Genomic DNA, 21408 nt, shown 5'->3' on the forward strand with positions numbered 1-21408 from the left:
AGAGGATGCGCCTTCTTGTCCATCTTTAGTTTGGCCCTGTATGCGTCACCGATGTCCCGCTTCAGGACGGTGATGCTGCCCTCAGCGCGCGCTCTGCCCGCGGTGCTGAGAAGGTGAAGCATCAGCTGCTCATTGATGAGTGCTTAGAGCAGTTTGGAACATGCAGCAGGGACGCTCGCCCTCCACCCAGTGACTCCGTGTGGTGTGATTAAGACCTCCTATAAAGTCACTTTAACAGACGCCGCTGTCTCCCCATAATAATGACAATAATAATAATTCCTTGCATTCATACACGTTTATACACCAATAACACGTGTCTTCATATTTTTGTTTTGGTGGGCAGAGTATATTTAACTGTGTGTGTGTGTGTGTGTGTTTGACTCTGTCTATATATGTGTGAGAGTACGTGCGTCCGTGTGTCGTTGACTGTGTGTGTGAGTGTGTGTAAGTGTATGTGAGAGAGAGTGTGTGCGTGTGTATGTGTATGTGAGAGAGTGTGTGCGTGTGTGTATGTGTATGTGTGTGTGAGAGAGAGAGAGAGAGAGAGAGAGTGTGTATGTATGTGTGTGTGTGTGTTTGTGTGTGTGAGAGAGAGAGAGTATGTCTGTGTGTGTTAGAGAGAGAGAGTCTGTGTGTGTGAGAGAGTGTGTGTGTCTATTTGACTCTGTCTATGTATGTGTGAGAGAGCGTGTGTGTGTGTGAGTGTGTGTGTGTGTGTGTGTGTGTGTGGGCGGGCTGGGAGCTCTCCCTCCCTCCGGGACTTGCTGGCTGACAGTCCCCTATCAGTCCGCCTCTCCTCCCCGCCTCTCCTGAGCAGTACCGCCCGCCGACAGTCGCTCCGCTGCAGGTTTCAAACTGTCGGACTAACGTGAAGTTTCACACGAACCGAGTGACTCCCCGCCGCTGCGCAGCCTCCGCCCGCCCCGATGGACTCTGTTCAGGTAGGAGATCCCGGAGCCCGGAACCCGGGAGCCCGGAGCTCGGGGCTGGGTTAGCATGTGGCTAACAGAGTGTTGGCTAAGGGCAGGGCCAGTGACACAGCAAGGTGACAGACAGGTAACGACACCTGTGTGTGTGTGTGTGTGTGTGTGTGTGTGTGTGTGTGTGTGTGTGTGTGTGTGTGTGTGTGTGTGTGTGTGTGTGTGGGTGTGTGTACAGAACGTGGCGTCCGGGTTCTCCCTGAACTTGGAACCGTTGAAGGAGCCGCTGGGATTCATCCGCCTGTTGGAATGGGTGAGTTTAAAGTGTGTGTGTGTGTGTGTGTGTGTGTGTGTGTGTGTATGTGTGTGTGTGTGTGTGTGTATTACAGTAAACATTCAGGTGTCCTCCTCCTCCCCATGACCACACACCATCTGCAGATTTACAGAAATTCTTTAAAAAAATTAAATAAAATAAATCTGTTTGTTAAAACAGAATTGCCAAATATTGTACATTAAACATTGTGAATGGAATGGTGCATATAAGTAAACAAAATGTTTGGCGACACAAACATCTATACTTTGTGAATAGATTAAATTCTTGATATTCTGATTTGATTTTGTTACTGATCGATTACAACATTGGTTAATTTGGTCTTTTGTGGGTGAAATACTCTCAAATCAAGCTATCAAATTTGATACAGACTTACAGTCTATTTTTCTAAATGAAAATCAGTTCTACTCATGAATAGGAAATAATTGTCATCCTTTATAAACGCTTTAAATGTTATTACATTAAGATCATTAATATCTTGATATTTATTGTTGCAAAATACACAAAACATCATTTTTTAAATCCAGACTATGTTTCGATTGGATCACTTATTTTTGTTTTGGTGGTCATTTGTGTTTGTAGGACTTTGTTTTGTTAGTGTTGTACAAAAACTTAACATTTATCTCCCGTGTGCATAAAATGCATCTATAAATACTATTGAGAAATCAAAGTTTGCCAGGTCAAATATTCCCATATTCCAAGTCTGTTTTTTTCTTCCTTGAACAAACTTTAATAGAATAGAATATAAATACTTTATTAATTCCCAGGGATAAAGCCACCTCTTTTCAATAGGTTTTTTGAATCTATTATCCTTCAGTTTGGAGACTTTATTTTTAGAGTGATCTGAACCCTGATACAGTTTCGATGATTCATGCTTTGCTTATCAACATATCTGACCAATCAGTGTGAGTCTTACTGAACTAAAGTCCCGCCCACGAGTGAGTGTGTGTCAAAGTGTGTGTGGCAAGTTTATTGTGTGTGTGTGGTGATGGAGGGAAGAGACAAGAGAGGAAAGCTTGTTTAAAACAGAAAAGGTCTGTTTACACCACATTTTCAAGTGAAATCCATAAAGTTTTCTTGTGTTTTGTTCACACAAAAACATTTTTAGACCTTTTTGAAAATGACTTTAACAGACCACATTTCAGAAACTCTTCACTCTTCACTTCAGAAGCAAGACTTCAGTCACATGCTTTAGAGGCTTTATAGATTCAAAGTGCAGCAGATTCGCCATCATTCAACTCAATGCATTTGATTTTATTTGTGTTTCGATTTTACTGACACAACACATTCATCTCAAGGCATTTTTACAGAGGAAAAAAACCAACAAATCCAAATCTCAGCTCTGTCTCACCTCAACATTTCAACAGTACCTCATACCTGGTGACCACATAGCAAAGAGTAATAATTGACATAGTAATAATTAACAGAAAATGAACAAGTACACAGGACTGCTCCAAAAAAGAATTCAAATGAAGCAGGGTGCAGTCACTGCTGGTGTGGATTACAGCCAAACACACATACTAAAACTTCTCCCAGAGCAAAGGCTGAGGTGCAGTTATTTCATTGAATTGAACATGTTGGTGTTGTAGAACCTCATGTATGTGGTGGTGGATGGGTGTGTAGCAGATCTCCTTCCATCAGACTGAGAGCAGATCTCCTTCCTCCAGCAGCTTGTGGAGTCTGGTAGCTCAATACTTGTACTGCAGCTCGGTCAGACGTGTGCTGAAAATGACGGTTTGTGTGTTTGCCTTCCTCACAAGTGTACACTAAAAAAAGAAGAGTAGTTAAAGAATGTGCTCTCCTCTGTGTGTGAACGCAGGTTCAGCAGTGTGTTTTGAAGGCTTTGGCTCACACAGCAGCCACGTCCTGCTGCTGTATGTAAAACACAACACGCATGAACAGCTGCCGTTTCCTTTGAAAGCTGGACTTTGTCCTCGGCTCAGGGGAAGTGGTGCCTGTCAAACAGGAAGTCAGGTGGACATTTGAGAAAGTTGTGTGAAGTTTCCACCAGCAGGGTGGTTTGTTGACTTGTTTTCTTTTCTGAAAAGCCACCAGGTCTCATATATAGTTGTAGTAATGAGGTAATGAGTGTTTTTTTCTGACACAATGCTATTTATGTGGTAACTTCCTATCTGGTTGGATCTTCACTGTGTGAATAACAACGAATGGTTCGTGAAGTCGCTCACAATCATTGTGTAGAATGATGGAGAATCATGAATCCCTCTTTTGTTTAATCTGGGGTATAAAACTTCTAGCCCTTCCTTCTTCTGCCTTGTTATTTGATGGCGACAATATAATTCAATTGGGTCAATTCTGTTTCATTTATTTTTTTCCACAAATGCAAATTTACAGTTGAGAAATAATTCCATGAAGAAAGTTGAGGATTTGCTAAAGGAAATGACAGCAGAAGCAAAAGGCCCCATTCACACAACGTTTCAAGTGAAAGCACATGATTTTGAATTTTCGTTTCAGAAAAATGTCATGTTTACGGAACAACATTTTGGAAATGGCAGAACCGCTGAAAACAATGTAGTTTTGGGCCTCTAGTGGGTGCTGCTGTTTGCTTTTGTAATGAAACCACACACATGCAGCAGAGAACTGGGATTGGGATTAGCTAAACCCACCATGACGTTATACAGGGTTTGATTTCTGATTGGCTCGTTGGAGCAACACACTTTTTAAAAACTGAAACAAGCCAGGGAGAGAGATGACAGACTTTCTTCACTTCTGGGGCGTCATTCCAGGTGTGGGGACAGATATTACTTTTGGAAAACCATTATAAAGGGAATTATGTGTAATATGAGCCCTTTAACAAGGGGAGAACACAGACATTCTCGTAGACAGACCACCAAGTCTGGAGTTAAACTTTGTTCTTGTCCAACTACTGAGCATGTGCAGAGCAGCTAATGACGACGGCCGTGGAGCTCATGTGCAGTAGCAGCGTTTCCGCCATCTACATGAAGACAGAGCCAGAGCGTTTTGAAAGAGAGCATTTTCCCCTGTTTGCACAGAGACCGTTTTTTCAAAAAGTTGCAATCTCTGTGTTTGGACTTGAAACTGAAAGTAAAGCTGCTCTATTGTCATTTGCAGTCAAACAGTAATTTGTCAGTTGAGATGAGAAATGTAGTCCACCAGGTCGAGCTGGTCTGAAGTGGGTTCACTCTAGTGTTTGCTACCATTTTTCTGTCACGTGTGTTCAGCCAACATGCAGCCTGTGTGAAAATCCCGCCGCTCGTCTTTCTCGCTCACCGTTGACCTTTTCCAAGCGAGCGCTCTCGTCTCGCAGGTGTAATCATTAACAATGGCTCAGTTCTGCTCTGTGTCTCGATGCTGTCTCACTCCTGTGTGGAGTGAGCCGTCTGCAGTGAACGACTCTCGAGATCTGAATCACTTTTCTGCTTTGGTTCAGGATCGTCTTGCATTTCTTTGGAAATGTTTTCCATCTTCCTCAACTTGATCTGGTGAAACTTCAGCTCTGGACATATTCTTTTTTTAATTTTCCTAATTTGTCAATGGTCTGTCCTAAAAATAGTAACTGAAGTCAGTGAATTGTTGCATTCACTGTTGCAGAAGTCAACTTGCGTTCTGAGCTTGAACACCAACGAGTCATTGAAAAGAGAAGTGCAGGTGAGCCAGCTTCAGAGCTCCCTGGTTGTGACTGGGCCTGCTGGATATAGCGCTGGTGAGCTGTGTGCTCTCGTCTCAGGAAACTGACTGTAAATCCTGCCGGCTGCTGCGAGCCACATTCCCCGAGCATCTCTGCTCTGGTGTAAGTGTCTTGCACACATACCCCCGTGGTAAACCAGCATGGACACATTGGTCTGTGTAAAGACCTCCTTATATTTGAAGATGGAACTGGCTTAGACCAGTTTGGACTTACAGAAGATATCACCTCTCTTCTAAACACCCCGTCCATCCTTTAAGGGGTCACATTGGGTCTGAATCAACCCCAGAGCAGATTAGTCTTATTAAAGATGAGCTTGGTCGAACTCTAACATATCGTAGAATTGCATGATCAAACAACAAAAACTGATTGATACCTTCCACCTCACCCTCCCTCCTCTAGCCTCTAGCTGAAAAAAAAGATTAACAGTAAATAAATTACTAAGTTAAAAAGAGATGCAGACAAACTAAAGTAATAGAAATGGAGGTAATCACAATTATGACCATGAGTATGAGATAAATGAATCCATACCTGCCATATGTGTTAAGATCAGCCTGGAAATAAGTTGGCAAAACTAACAGGTTCTCCTTCTCTTACCCAGGCATTGACTGTATGACGACATCCATAGTTTTGAGAAAGATAAAGTCTGTGTGTCATTAATGAGGCAAAGGCTATCACCTTGGCTTGTGATGTGGAGACATTTTGCAAAGATCGAGATGCGAAAGGAAGGTGATATTAATGTCCTACACATGCATGAAAGGACCTCAGAGAAACTATTTAAAGCCTGGCAATTCCAAAATGTGTGGCCTCCGGTAGCGTAACTCTGTTGGCATCTTAAACAGGCTGGACTAACATCAGGATATTTTTTTGCAAACTCGTCCTTAGAGTAGTGAAGATGATGCAATACCTTAAATTGAATTAAGCGTTGTCTGATACATATGGAAAGTTTCATGATTAGATCTTGTTAGGTGGAACTTTTCATTGACTAATGATCAATCAACAACAGACAAACTTGTGGGTTGTCAATAGGACAGCAAAAACGATGCTGTTTTCAGTCGATCGTTGTCATGTAAATTGGGCCTAAATGTGCCCATCAAGTTGGTCGTTGTGCGTTTTTATGGTTTTTGCTCTTCTGTTATAGCTTCAGCTTCATGCAGGACATTCTGGACTTTTCTCTGGTCAGTTTGATGCTGCTGTGTTTGAGTCTGAAACATTCTTTGCAATGTTGAGAGCCAGTTTGCCTCCGTCCTTCAGACACTCTTAAAAGATGTTTATAATGGATCCTATTGCGTGTCAAGCTAGTGTGTATGCTAAGCCTCTAAACATGGACGCCATCCAGTAACGACAGTGTTTCACAGTCTCAGGAGGCCGTGGTTATTTTTCCATTGATGGTGGCATCTCGATCATTGTGAACCACTATCGTCTTCACGTTAATAGATCCGGATTGTAAAATGCTGCGTAGCTTGCACAGGGTCGTTATCAGCCCTGCCACTCCCTGACCAGGAGAGGAGAGGAGGAATGTTTGAGCCAGCGGGAGTCGGGTGGAGACTGTGGACTCTGTCCAGGGAGTCCCCACCCCGTCTGGAGGGTTTATTTGAGGTCCTGTCAGATTGGCCCGGGTGGGTCAAACAGGGCTGAGATGAAAGCCGAGAAATGTTGTGGAGGTCCAGAGATCCTTGTAAGACGAAACCCATTCTTGAAAATCCTCAGCTGGCCTGATACGTGCTAAATCCTGCTCTCCCGTGTGTGAGTGTGGGTGTGTGTGCGCGCCTAGGCATGTGTGCGCATGTGTCTGTGTGTGTCCCTTCTAAAAGTATTGAAACTTTTTAATTGCTTCATCTTTGCTGGTGACTCAAAACATTTGTCTTTGATATTGGAAGATATTCGGCAGCTTTGATTTCAGGTATTTACATCTGGATCATAATTTTAGAAGAACTTTTCATTTGAGCAAAAGTATTGCAGACTGATTATTCAGTCAACAAATCGGATGTAACATTGATAGTTTTGGATTTTGGTTTTCCATGTGCAGACGGAATTTAAAGTGGGAAAACCAGAGAGGAGCTGCAGGTGTGCTCAGTACCGGAAATATGTCAATGAAAAACCAGAAAAGTTGTGGGAAACAATCGAGTGACATCAGTAAAACCGTCCAGAGTGCAGAAAAGAAGCAATCACCGTCAGAGGCTTTGCCACCGGATGTAAACATTTCATTAACAAGAAGTATAGGAAGACTCCGCTTGAATTTACAAAGAGTTGCGAAGATCAGCCTCAAAACTACTGGAAATAAACTTTTATATATTGAGAGAAAGATGAACCTTTCTCAAAGTGGTGGAATAAAGAAAGGATCTGCTTTTGTTCAGGAGTCAGTGGTTTTTCTGGAGCAGATGATGTTTCACCTGAAGGCTGCAGCAAAATGAACTCACAAGACTACAGGAACAGTTTTTCAGCCAACTGAAAGATAGACGCAACCAAGCTGATGGAGCTCCTTCATCAAGCAGCAAGATGAGCTGAAACACTGTTGGAACAACCGAGGAGGTCGTCAGAGACGAGGAATGGCAGGATGAATTTACAGAACTGAACCCTGGAGCATCAATTCAGACTGAAGAGACAGAAGGCTGAAAAAACACAAAAGAGGAATACAAAGGCTTGATGGTGCCATGTCAAAAAGCAATGGATCTGAAAGTGACTATTAAGTCTCTTTATTATCACTTTATTGTGTATTATGTCTCCCTTTTTCAATACTTGTGCTTACAGGAGTAGATTTACAGTTGCTATCTGCTAATTTATGTATCATATCTCATATTAAAGCGAGATGTCATGTCTTGTGTCATATTTATCATTTAATGTCATGCTTTCAGTCTACAGTAAAAAGCTGCTGGCCTCACTGTGCTGATAGAGGCTCTGTGTGAAGTGTGGTAGGTGGACAAAGAAAAAATGTACAGGGGCAGGGATCACGGGTCTCAGGGCTTTTGATTGGATGGGGAGGGCGTGCAGAGCTGTGCGGTCCAGTGGTCACATGACGTTTTATGTCTCGTTCTGGTCAATCATTTAACTTTAAAAGATATACAGTGTAACAGCACTGCTGTCACATGAAAACGACTACTGCAATGAAAGTGTTGGGCGGTGAGGTCGTTTTTTCCATTGCTCTCTGTAGGTTACTGAACTCGCTCTCTCTCCCTGGCAAGTCCAGCAATAAGGAAGAGGAAGCTGCAGCACAGGACATGCCACTGAAAAGCAAGCAATGCTCCTCACAAGTCATGAGTCAAAGACGGCACACCACACAAGGCAGAAAATGAGAAAACATCATTGACAGACAGGATCTGAGAGCTGAAGTCCTCATGCCCCCTGCTGTCATTGTGGCGGAGCGTTCAGTGTTGTTCTGGGTCTTTAAAACTGAGCTTCTGAAAGCACCGTAAAAGGTCCACAGACCTGCATGTCTCCTCCACTGCTCCTGTGCCCCTAATAAACAACTTCATATCAAGAAAACAAAAGTGAAGTTTGGTTTGGGTGAGGATTTGTTTGAACCACATTGAAGCAACTGAGCTGACGTTCAGTGTGAACAAGGCTTTTGAACAGGATCAGAAAACTCTTTGTTACTAAACTTTTAAAGTTACAAAAGTTTTGTCAGAACATAAAAGTAGACTGTTTACACATCAATAGAAGTAAAGTTAAGTGGACCAGTGAATTGTGCTGTGAGAACACAAACTTGATATCCCCGGTGAAGCCAGAGTTAAGCTGTAATATATTTGTGCTCACAGCAACAGGAACGATCTTATCAGCCACCCAAATATAGTACATCATTTGAAAATGTGCATGTTTTTAAACTATGCAAGGATTTGTCCTATTTCTTTATTCTCATGTGTAACACTGAAAAGTGGTTGAATTAGCTCTCTAATGCTAACATGCTCACAGGATGTATTGCTGACGATGTTCTGGAGCACAGGTAGAAAACTTACAGCTAACATTGCATCTGGCGTTTGCTCGACTCTGACATGAAAACAAAACAATCTGTTAAATATTCCAACTTTGTTTTGACTTTGTAAAATCCACAGTACAATTTTTTGAAATTTCAACATTATTTATATTTCCAATGATGCCTCCCGGTGCGAAATGCAGCATTCTCTATAGTCTCCTATAATCTTGTAGGAAGTTGAAATACAACCAGTAAATTAAATCTGACCCTTTTTTGTCCAAATCAGTGAGATGGGAAATCCTCTTTGCAGCAGTATTTCTCCTCAGGTTAATGTTGATGTTTCACAGCCCTGTTGTAGAAACGGCTTTTATATGAATAGTAACAGCAGGAAGTCAATACGCCGCTACCTGGTGTAAAGCGATGAGTGCAGAGGTAAGGTGCTGCAAACGCTGCTAAAAGCTCTGCATCAACATGACATTATTCGAATCTAGTTTTTTTACGGCAGTTCACCACACATGACCTTTAATCATCATGAGCCTGCCAAGAAAAGTCAGAGTTAAAACAACCTGAAATGTGGCTAAGCAGAGATCTGCTTGTCCAAACCTTCTGTGTACAACTGTATCAGCTTGATGAAGTAACTCGATAAAGATTTCCCAATATGTACAGTGTGTTTACAAAGGAATCTGTACATGCGCACACACACTGGTGTGTGTGCGCATGTACACTGGTGTGTGTGCATGTCTATCTGTTATGCATGCCTGTGTGTTTGTTTGTGTGTGTGCGTGTGTGTGTTTTAAAAATAGGTTGAAGCATCATTGTGCTAGAGTTGGACTCTGTTTACAGATTTAGCTTCTGTCCTGTTTTTCCCAGCTCGGTAAACATGCCTGGTATGAGAGTGTTCAGCATCACGCAGGCAGCAGGAGGACGACCCTGCAGCTCGGGTCAGGTCCTAGTCTGACTAGATCCTAATCCTAGTCTGACTAGCGCCTGGTCCTCGTCTGACTAGATCCTGGTCCAAGTCTGACTAGATCCTAATCCTAGTCTGACTAGATCCTGGTCCTAGTCTGTCTGAATCCTTTAACAGGAGCTCAAAGATTATTACGTCCACCAATGATGGAATAAAATCATCTGGATATATTTGTTTGTCTGTCTGTATGTCTGTTAGCAAGATTACATAAAAATTACTGGACATATTTTGTCAAAAGCTTCACTACAAATAGATAATAGGCCATGGAAGATTCCATGGAACTTTGGAGGTGATCTGAATCTGGGTTCTGGATCAGGATTTTATTTTATAGGCTTTTAAGGATTATGTCAAAACTACATGACAAATGTTCACTGAGTTTTTACCACTGATAGACCTTTGGCAGAAATCTCTGATTGCTCTTGATTCTGGGTGTGGTCTGCATGGCAGTGACATGAGGACGTGACTCGTTAAAGCCCCGTACGCACTGTGTGATGTTTGGCCATCGCGGACAACAGAGGTAACGTGATGTAGAATGTAAAATTTTAGTAGATTCTGCTAGTAGAAGAACATATTTCAAGCTCCCTTTGCAAAATTGTCATCCCAAGTCGGCCTCTCTCCGAACACGGCTGTATCCATATGCTTCTCCTGTTTTTGGTATTTATCTTCAAACACAGATGCCACGATGGTGAGGGTTCCATTCAGGTTTAATGCTTTGGACATGTTGTTATTGCAGAAACCTTACAGGAGTGACTGCTTATTATAAACATCAGGGTTTCACAATGAACTTTAGGTTGTCGTGTTCTGTAAAAAAGCTCAGTACATGTGGACATATTTAGAATGTATTTTAAAAGATGTGTTGTGAGTCTTTATGCCGTTATTCGACTGGTCATCCAGTGTGTCTGAGTGTGGCTTCTGAACTGAAGACTGACATTTCTTCTTCTCGAGATGATCAATTAAGAACAACTGTTGCTGTTTGTCTGCTCGGCAGCCACAGGCGGTTTGCCTCCAACATGCAGAAAGTGAAGTGTGGTTCATTTGACCCGTCTCACACCCGGGTTAACATGTCGGCTGCAGCTGCTCTGCTGCCAAATACCTCCAAACACTGTGTGAATATTCTTTCATGTGACTCGTACATGATTCACTTTTTATGTGGTCATAAGTCCTTCCAGGTGATGCACTAGTATCCAGATGAACAAAAGTACACAGAGACATCAGGTGTTGGAAAGTGGCTGACGTTGGCATTAGTTTATACGTCTGTTTACTTCTGTGAAATCACTGACTCAATGACAAATGCCTCAGAAATCTGTAGCTTCCTTCTATCTGTCCATTGGGACTGCTTTGTCTTTATTACAGTACAGGTTTTGTAAAATGTGAGGAATTGTTTCCATACACTACATTCATGCTCTGGACGTCTGCACATTCTGACCAATCAGATGAGTCCTGCTGATCCAGACTCACACCCACCAAGTAGACGCGAGTGTGTGAGGTCACAGAGTGTTTATGGAGTGTGTAAGTGTGAAGGTGGTTGTTCTTAAAAAACTCTTGGCATGTTGAATGAAACTTCAGGATTGTATTTTCTGACTCCCGGGAGTGAAAGGCAGACTTTAGTAGATAATGTATTGAATTCAGGTGTTCCATTTTTCTCCTGGAGCTCAGAAAGTTTATCTCCTCATAACTCAGTGAAAGCTCCATAGAGCCACTACAGAGGAGCTGTAGAGTCACTTCCTTCCTTTTTCCTCAGTCTGCTTCCTGCAGTTAGTCAAGACAGGAAGAGGAACTTTCCTGTGATCTGATGGTCGCAGGCAGCAGTGTCAGGTTGGTGGAGGTGGAGTGTGTGGGGTGTGTGTTCACCCTGATTAACTCTCTGTGTGTCCACAGATCTTCACCATCTTCGCCTTTGGCACTGCAGGAGGTTACTCCGGGAAAACTCACTTTTCGGTCAACTGTGAAAGCCAACAGATGCAGAACATCTCAGTGCCCTTTCACTACCCGTTCAGGTACAGTCACACTGCAGAGCCATGTCCCACCCACACCCAACCACCCTGCACCGAACCCTGCAGCTCCTTGCCTCCTGCCTTACAGTTATTTACATTCATTTTTTTGAACACCTGCTCACTGCAGGCATTTAGAAGCTCCATGAAGCTTTCAGAAAATGTAAATCAATCATTTCTGTTCTTGTTTCCCTTACACTGCAGACTAGCTTTGAAAAGGATTCTCATCTCACAGTTGAAGGTGACAGTGTGAGATTCAAAGTGTATATCAATTATCTATATGAATGTAAATTGAGTTGATTTGAATGTATCAACATTTTATTAAAAAAAAATGTTATTACAATATTGGATGAAATATTTCTTAAGGACGACAGAAACAGAGAAATAATAGCGTACTAAACATGATGTATAGATTTAAACTGCCAGCCTCAGGATGAGCACAGCCCCTTTGCCCCTCCCTGGGATGTGGAGCGCCCCGCAGGGGGTCCAAGCCTGCAGGCTGAGAAGCTGCTGCTGGTTTTTACTGCCATCATCTGGTGAGAAGAGAAGTGACTCCACCTGTCTGTTGGCAAACGAACCACACCACAACACATTTTAAAACCGGAGTCCACATCAGTTCAGTTACTCCAGTAACCTTTGAAGAACCAAAACTTCTCTGATCTCTCCAACATTCACAAAAAATATTTCTTAAAAGTTTTAAAGTCAAATTAAGACCATTTCAAAATATAAACATTTTATTGTTGCCTCTCGACACAATAAAACACCTCAAAAGGCTTTTTTGAGTTAATTTCTTTAGTTGCCTCCAGAAATCTTCTGTAAGATGTGAATTCTGCTTCACCCTTTATGTCTTTAATCCTGCGGCTGTTAGCATCCACTGTTTGAATCCTTCTCCAGATGTAGTTTGCTCCAGAGCAAGTGTGCTCCAGATGCAGGTTTCTAGATTTGACAGTCTAATAAGAGGACGTTGGTGTCTTGTAGCTGGATAACCTCAGCGAAGCCCCTCAAGCCAGATGTTTTCAACCCTGGCAACACGTGATGGCTGGGGGGGAAAAAGGATTGGATTAACGCTCTGATACAAATATACACTACTTGAAGCAGCACCCATATGAGATTAGCTATCGACAAAGTCCAAACGACTTTAGTGTCATTTCACTGAATGTGCAAAGAGATCAGTGAAAGAAGAGTTGGACGATATATTCAAGACCACACTGACCTCAGTTTTGAGCAATGTGAGCTCTTCCTTTACCTCTCATCATGTTGAAGGTGCAGATAAACTCTGGTTGTTTATTTGTCTCTGAATGCTCTGACCTTCTCTCCCTCTGCCTTCATTGGACAGAGGAGTGAGCCAGGTGAGGCCTTGTTTTTTCCGACTTCGCTCGTGCACAAACATCAGATCTTCTCCTGACTCCTCCCTCCCTGTCTGCTCCTCCAGGTTGCCGGAAACCCAGTACAGCATCGTGCTGTGTAACAGCACCAAACTAAACCTGTTCCTGCAGGGCGACTTCTCCTCCCCGGCCGAGTTCTTCGTATGTGTGGGGGTGTTTGGCTTCCTTTACTGCACCGCCACTCTGATCCTCTACCTGGGCTTCCAGCACGTGTACCGTCAGACCAGCCGCGGCCCCGTCATTGTGAGTCCTGGTCTCCTCTGGGCGCTGCTCTCAGCAGCAGCATGCAGCTAACGTCCGCTCGCTCTTTCCTCTACAGGACCTGGTAGTGACCGCCGCCTTCGCCTTCCTCTGGCTGGTGTCCTCCTCGGCCTGGGGCAAAGGACTGACGGACATCAAATGGGCCACAAACCCCAACCACCTGGTGGAGCAGTGCAACAGCGATTGTAAAGCCGGAGAGTTTCCCTACATGGGCCGCCTCAATGCCTCCGTGGTGAGTGAAGTAATGTTTATGTGTCGTGTAAAGACCCTGAGCAGGTAAACGGGTTCTGATCAGTGATCAATGATTCCTCAAACAGACTGTGGTTCATACAGATTCTTTCAAATGTTTCTACACTGCTGACGTTTTAGCTGCAGTATTGCTCATGGGATTAGATAATGACCGATAGTTTGGAGGAGTTTTTATCTGTGGGCCATCACATCTCTGATCACGTGCACTACGTCAGTGAAAGCTGATTAATTTTTGTTGAATTGGTGCTGTACACCTTGTATGATAACAGATTGTTGTCACTCGCTGATTTCCTGTTCGTCTCAAACAATACCCTTCTAAAAAGAAAAACAACAACAACATTAATAAGCGTTTTCTTTGATAATTGTAAATTGATGCAATAGCTCAAGTCTTTTTTGATCCCATTCTGTCCATCCAATCAGGACATTCTTAATTTGAAAAGTTTTGCTGTAGTAGAAGCACATTGCAGAGCACCTCGTCGTCGAAGGCTTTCAGCCAGCCTCTGTCATGTCGCTCCTGGACGAAGCTCCGCCTCTTGCACCACTTCAATCAACTCATAGAGGAAGACAGAATACAGCAGGTTTGGAAAATGGTTCATGCAGGTACAAAATGATTCAAATCCACCTTCATCCTAATGGGGAGACGCCATGGAGACTCTGTCCTGATGACTTAATGGTGTTCCCAGCATCGCTGATGCTATGAGGGAACATTAGTGCCAGTGGCGCAAGAAAAGCTTGATCGATACTGAAATATACACTGAGGTTTCAGAGCAACTTGTGCGCCCATCCAGACAGGTCTGCTTCAAGAAGATCTTCATGTTCCAGCACAGACTGCCTCCATCTCAACAACATTTGAAGCACCATAAAGTGAAAAGTACAGATTCTGAAGTCCTGGAAAACATTCCTCTCACTAACTGCTCTTCTCACACTTCTTTAAGGAGAAGAAAAAACATTTGAGGATATGAGCTGATATTTCGAATCAAACAGGAAAAGGTGTCAGTTTCAACCTGTCATACAGTCCTGCCCCGTGACGTTTCAATATCTCCTGAAAGAAATCAATCAAGTCAAGCAACTTCTTTTCTACAAAGAACTTCTGTTTGATGCAAAAGAGCAAATGACAAACAACAATTTAAAACTTCCAATCATCTTGTATACGGTTTAATCTGGTGCAGAGTCACGGAATGCTGGAGCTGATCCCAGTTTACATTAAGACTCACCTGTGATGGATCACAAATCAGAATCACTTGTGATCATTTATTTGTGTCCATGTGACATGAATTAGCCAATGAATGATGAATTAAATTTTTTAAAAGCTCTCCAGTTATTCCGTGTTCGTTTGTCACAATGGTGAAGACAAAAGGACATCAGAAGAGCTATTATTAGCATACACAAGATGCGTACACAGGGGCGTAAGTTCATCTCCTAAAACCTCGGTATCCCCTTTCCAAAATGCTTGAACAGTGTGTAATGTTAAGAAGCTTTCCAAGCCCGGAGCTGTAAAGAACATCCTGCAACGTGGAGGTCAGAGAACAATTGATGAGAGAAGTCTTCAAATTTTTATGTGATTGGTGGAAAAAACACCATGTCAAAGACCTGAAGTCCAACCTGGGACCGTCTGGGGTCATGGTTTCAACAAGTACCATGCACCGCATACTAAACCAAACAGGGCTTTCTGGGCAAAGGCCAAGGGAGACATCATTGATGAGGAAAAGACATAAAATAAGAACCCTGGACCTATACCAAAGATTACCTGGACCAACCTCAGTCCTTCTGGGAAAAAGTTTTGTAGACAGATGAAACAAATAAGCTTTTTGTCATTGCATGCAAACAGTTTACAGAAGGAGCAATGAAGTCTACAAGGAAACAAACACCCTACCAACACTTCAGCATGGTGGAGGAACCATAATGAAAATCTTTGGTTTGAGCTGAAATCTGCCACTGGAGGAAAAACAATCCTGCAAACGTTGAAGAGCTTGAACAAACTGCAAAGGAAGATAATCCCAGCTGAAAAGTGCAATAAGCTTATTGATGGCTACAAGAAGCGCTAGGAGGCCATCATCACTGCCAAAGGATCTGGCTTTCTATTGATTTCTGAAGATATTTTACAGGTTGTGCATAAAATGAAGGGGCGCTACAAATGAGTGAGCGGGATTCCATGTAGTGTATGTTGTGTTTGAAATGACTTTGTAGGAATTAAATGTCCATTACAGTGTTAATATATCAGGTTGGACATGATGGAACAACGTGACACACACCTCCTGCTCATGTTTCTGTTTCCGTACCTTTCTCCAGATTTTCGGCTTCCTGAACCTGATCCTGTGGGCCGGAAACTGCTGGTTCATTTATAAGGAGACTCCTTTCCACAAGGATCCCAACCAGCCGGCCACCGTAGAGGAAGGCGGAGTCCCCGGCCACTAACCACCTGCCACCTCACTCAGGGTGATTGACAGCTCAGCCATGCACCCGCCCATCAACGCCTCTGTGCCCATCTCATGTTAACCCAGAAAAAAGCAAACACAAAACACTTGTTCTGGCCGTCACACTGATCGTTAGTTTCAGGTAGTCCCCAGTCACTGAGCAACACTTCAACCATTTCTCCAGAGTCGTTCATCAACGTTCCACACAGCAGGCAGAATTACACTGAGCATGATCACTCATTTCAGTTCTTTATACACCGACACTGTGTAACCGTGTAACACTGACACTTTGTGGCATTGTGTAACTCTGAGTAACACTATAACTCTGAGTAACACTGTAACTCTGAGTAACACGGTAACTCTGAGTAACACGGTAACTCTGAGTAACACGGTAACTCTGTGTGACACTGTAACACTGTGAAACACTATTACTGTGGAACTCTGTAACACTGCAACATTAACACTGTAACACTATGTAATGCTGTGTGACACTGTAACTGAGAAACACTAACACTGTGTGACACTGTGTGACTCTGCGTGACACTATAACGCTGAGTGACACTGGAACACTGTCTATTACTGTGGAACAATGTGGAACACTGTAAATGAAATGTTCCAGCATTCACAAAGTCATAAAGTGATGAAATGTGTTGTCAATAACCTCAAAGTGTTCTGCCCTCCAGCCAAGGTGAAAACACAAACCAAAAAGATTTTTTCTTATATGACTAAAGGAAGTGTTGCTGTAAGAAACATCCACAACAGATCTGCAACCAGAGACCCTCCAAATCCTCTAACATCCTCGTCACACACAAACTGAACAAAAGCATTAGCTTGAGAGACGTTTACACTGATGACTGTGATCGGACGTCTCAGTCGCCTGCTTCACCAACGCAGAGCCTCTCTTTAGTTTACACCAGCATTTCATCATCCAACCACAAGATGGAAACACTCCTTCCACGGCCCACTGTAAAGCATTATTGTGGTTTATTTATGAGCTCATCAAGAAGTGAAGCGCGACTCGAAGATCTGAAAAAGGCTGTGATGCATTTATTCTGCAGTTTGTGCTTCAGATATAAAGTTTAACTCTTCTAATTAACACTATCAGTCCTGGACAAAGTGACCTGGATGAATCCAGCCAAACGAGATGCAGTTTTCTTTTTTTAATGAATTTTTAGTTGTTGGATTTGTACAAATAAAATCTTGCTTATTGAAAGTTAAAGCATGAAATTTGATTATTTTATCTGTTCATCTGTGTTAATGTGTCAACTTAAAACCGACTTATACCAGAGGTCTGGAGCTGTGAAGCCCCATGAGGCTCATAAACCAGGAGGCAAAGTTAGATAATAAACAGATAAAACATGATAAATGCAACTTCAAATAGTTTTATTTACCACATTCTCATATTAAAAGCACAATAACATTATTCTGTATCATATATTTAACTCATTTGGTGCTGCCTTAGTTACTTTAATTGAAACATTAAAGTTTACTAATGTTTTTTTTTTTATTATTATTATTTCTACACACATATAAGCCAGTTTTGGTCAATGAGCGTTTTGTTTCTCACCCCAGCTTCACATTATTCATGCTATCTTGCATTAGTTGGCATTTAGCCAAGCAGAAAAGCTCTATTAAGCCACACTTAAATTCTGAATCCAGATGGAGTTTATAGTAAAGAAATATGTCGTCATAGATGATGAAACGCCCACTAAAACACGTTTTAGGAGAGGTTTTCACACTTTTCCATCGCAAGGCTTTGATCCATTCTGCAGAAGACACAAGTATTTTCTAGATTCACATTCACGCTTTGAAAGCTACAGCTCGGATTTTTCACTTCTCCCGACTTCGCAGCCCTCTCAGCATGATGCCGCCGCCGTGCTTCACTGTCTGTATTGTGCTTTGTGTTTTGTTGTACATGCCGGTGAATAACGATTACTTTGCAACACATTTACAACACATTTCTCCACATGAGAGTTGAAGGTGTTTCCGTCTTCTGGTCTGATGTTAAAAAATGCCAACTTGAACTCAAATTGAACTCTAAATTGCTTTTATGTGTGAGCACAGCATCAGGCTGACCCTCGTTTGCAGCGATGGTGCTCAGTGTTGTTATTTACATGCCGTTCAAAGCCATTTTTAAAGCCAATGTTGAGTTTTTGTTCTCCCAGTGAGAAGTGCAGCTCCCCTTCAGCTTATTTCGCCACATATTTTGTTTCCACCATGGGACATGGGACATAACTGCTGTATTTTTGTTTTCCTCATTTGGCCTGTGGAGCCGCTTTACATGGAAGCTTCCAGCCAGCGTCTCACATGATCACTTTTTGTACTGAACTCCTGCTGAAGACTGTTGTCAATATTTTCATTGCACTAAGAGAAAATGATTAATCTTGATGAAGTAACTACACGTTGAATGTTGCCTCTGTAGGAAATATAAGAATGTGTGTTGGAGTTGATGGAAATAAAGTTTACTTTATCACAGTGAAATCTGACACATTGGGTTTTAATTTTTTTCAAGATGTGAGCAGGTTTTGATGTATTTTATTCAAAGTCTTTGTTCTATGCTGACGTGTGTAAAACAGTGCTGGATCTTTGGGGTTCTGTCTGTCTGGAAACTTTTGAAGCGTTCTGTCAAAAGTTTTGGGTTCAGACAGATGAAAGTATTCATGGTTCCTTCCACCTCAAATCTCATTGTGCAGTTTCACTGATGTGATGCTCAAAAAAGAACGAATTGTTTCAGATCTGAGTCTCCTGCACGCTGCGTTTCACCTCAGTGTGGAACGCTTCACTTCAGTTTCCTCTTGGAAAGATAACCGCAATTAAGTCCAAATCAAGAACAATAGAGCATTTCACTCATTTACCTTCACAACCTGCCGCTCCATCAAGAGCGCTGATAGTTGAACATAATCTCACTGTTGAAACAACAATAACTGCTATGATTGCTAAAACACTGATAAATGGTGGAAGCCTCTGAAAGAGCTCAAATGGCTGAAATATGAGTTCTAGAAATGTTAAATCTGCTTTTATGGGCTGCAGCGCTGATCAGTTGTATAAAACAGTCGAGAAGATGGATCCATGACCGTCTGAACCAGCTGATTATTGGTGACGTGACGTTTTTTTTTTGCAGGTGGTGTGGAGACACTGTTAGCTTTTCCTCTTTGTATTCTCTGAGCTCTATTTGTGTCAGACTGTAGGTGCACTACATGTTAGACTAGAGAATATCTTCATCCTATTAAATGGTGCTGGGTCCCTTAACATGGACACCATTAGACACACAGACCCCCTCCACCCCCCGTGATGTCGACATCGCAAATATAACTGGTAACAGTTAAAAGAATTGGGACTCACTGTGACATATCGACTTAATGTAAAACTAGCACAATGGCTAAATGTGAAATCTAATTTTCTCACGTGATACAAAGACTCGCCAAATCATCCATTTTTCAGATAATTGAACATATATGGCACGAACTAAAAGCTGATTGTATGCCAAATCATTTACTTATGAAATACTGTGTCGATCTTAATTGTGTCTAAAGATATGCTTGAGTAAAATATGGCACGGTATCAACAATAAACACTCGTATCACAATACATGATCATGAAGTTTATAAATGTATATTCTTGGCAATTCTCCATGCATTTGGCTAAGATTTATATACAACAAGAAAGCTTAATACCTCAGCTTTCATCTCATGCAAAAGTAAATTAGTTGGACAAATATTAGTGAAGATATATATTTCTCCAAGTGATGGATAAACCATGGAAACCAATATGTTATTTAACTTGAAATTAAATTGAAATGTCACTTGTTTTTGGTTATCAACAGGCCTGCACTTTCAAAATGTACATTTTGTCTGTCAGAATTTCCCCCCATACAGTATGCAATGTTTAATATGTCTCAACATGTGCAAGGAGTAATCCAACACCAGTTGTTGTTGCTGTTTATACTGTGCCATATTTTACTGAAGCATATCCTTAGGCACTATTAAGATAGACATATTATTTCAAGAGTAAATTGTTTGGCATACAATCAGCTTTCAGTTCATGCCTTATATGATCAATTATCTGAAAAATGTATGATTTGGTGAGTCTTCGTATCATGTAGCAAATTTACAGATTTGGAGTCAAGAGGACTCATCGTCGTTTTCCAGAAACCAGTTTGAGAAGGTTTGATCACTGTGAGCAGGAAGTCTCATCAGAAGATGATCCACTGTGGTCGTGAAGAGATGGACAAGGTCAGCATGAATGATTAGCAGTAAAGATCAGGTCATGAGATGTTCACCCTGACCGGCACGTCAACATGTTCCTCAATCTGCGGCTTCTCTTCCAGACTGACCAAAGCTGCGTTGTGCAGGATTATGGTGTATGTGCTTCCATCACAGCTCTGCCAGGCTTAACCATGCCGAGGATTAGAGACCAGGGGAAGTGTGTTCACGTGTGTGTGCCGGTGACTTCTGATCGCCTCTGAGGATCACACTCCTCCCACGGACAAACATCCTCTGGTCTGTGGACAGTTTGATCTTCAGTTTGATCTGGACTGAAGTCTGGACGTCCTCAATCGTTCTGAGCTGGAGAAGCAGTCTGATGACAAACGCTGTTGCATACATACTGACTTGTTAGTTCCTGGGACGGTCTCATCATAAAAGAAATAAATCCAGACCTCAGTCTTCTCTCTGTGTGTCTATATGACAACTGAACTTGTAAGAAATGGTTTCCAGACTGCAATGTTTTCAAAAAGTCTGTGAAACAGGAAAACTACCATTGACTACACCATTAATGGAGACATTTCTTTCATACAACAGATCCTGGCATCCCAACTATTATACAGTAGGTTACAGTAGGTAACAGTGGGTCACTTTGTTGAAGCACATGGATTTCTACTTGGTCTTTCACAAAACACTGGATTTGTTGTATTTTGTATGTTTGGGATGTGTGTGTGCTTGATGTTTGTGATGTTTGCGACGTGTGTCATTGTAAGGTGTGTGTTTAAAGTTTGTGACGTGTGTGTTTGGGATATTTGCAATGTGTGTGATTTTGATGTGTGCGTCTGATGTTTGCGAAGAGTGTGTGTTCGAGAGAGATGTGATGTGTGTTTGTGATGAGCGTGTGTGTTTGCAATGTGTTTTATGTTGACGGGTGTGTGATAGTGATGTGTGCATCATCAGGAGACGATTGTGTGTATCAGGTTATGTATGTGTGTTTGTGTTGTGTACCCTCTAAAGTGGAGGCTGCACGTGTGCACGCGCCCCGGCCTCACAGTGTGTGGGTGTCCCCAGAACGCGCACGCAGGAACTTCCTTTCCTATCGAGAACGCGCCTC

At 42.3% G+C, this 21408-nt stretch overlaps 1 protein-coding gene across 1 annotated transcript; it reads left to right on the forward strand.

Moving 5' to 3' along the window:
* The first annotated feature begins 640 nt into the window (after positions 1–640).
* On the forward strand, positions 641–18577 carry sypl2a (synaptophysin-like 2a). The gene is made up of 6 exons (XM_080462435.1): positions 641–941; positions 1159–1233; positions 11671–11789; positions 13216–13411; positions 13488–13661; positions 15968–18577. Exons 1-6 carry the CDS (start codon positions 927–929, stop codon positions 16091–16093), a joined length of 705 nt encoding a protein of 234 aa, XP_080318561.1. The 5' UTR covers positions 641–926; the 3' UTR covers positions 16094–18577.
* Positions 18578–21408: the final 2831 nt, after the last annotated feature.

The sequence above is a fragment of the Lipophrys pholis genome (genome assembly GCF_963383615.2).
Source record: "Lipophrys pholis genome assembly, chromosome: 4".
In the NCBI taxonomy this organism is placed as follows: Eukaryota; Metazoa; Chordata; class Actinopteri; order Blenniiformes; family Blenniidae; genus Lipophrys; species Lipophrys pholis.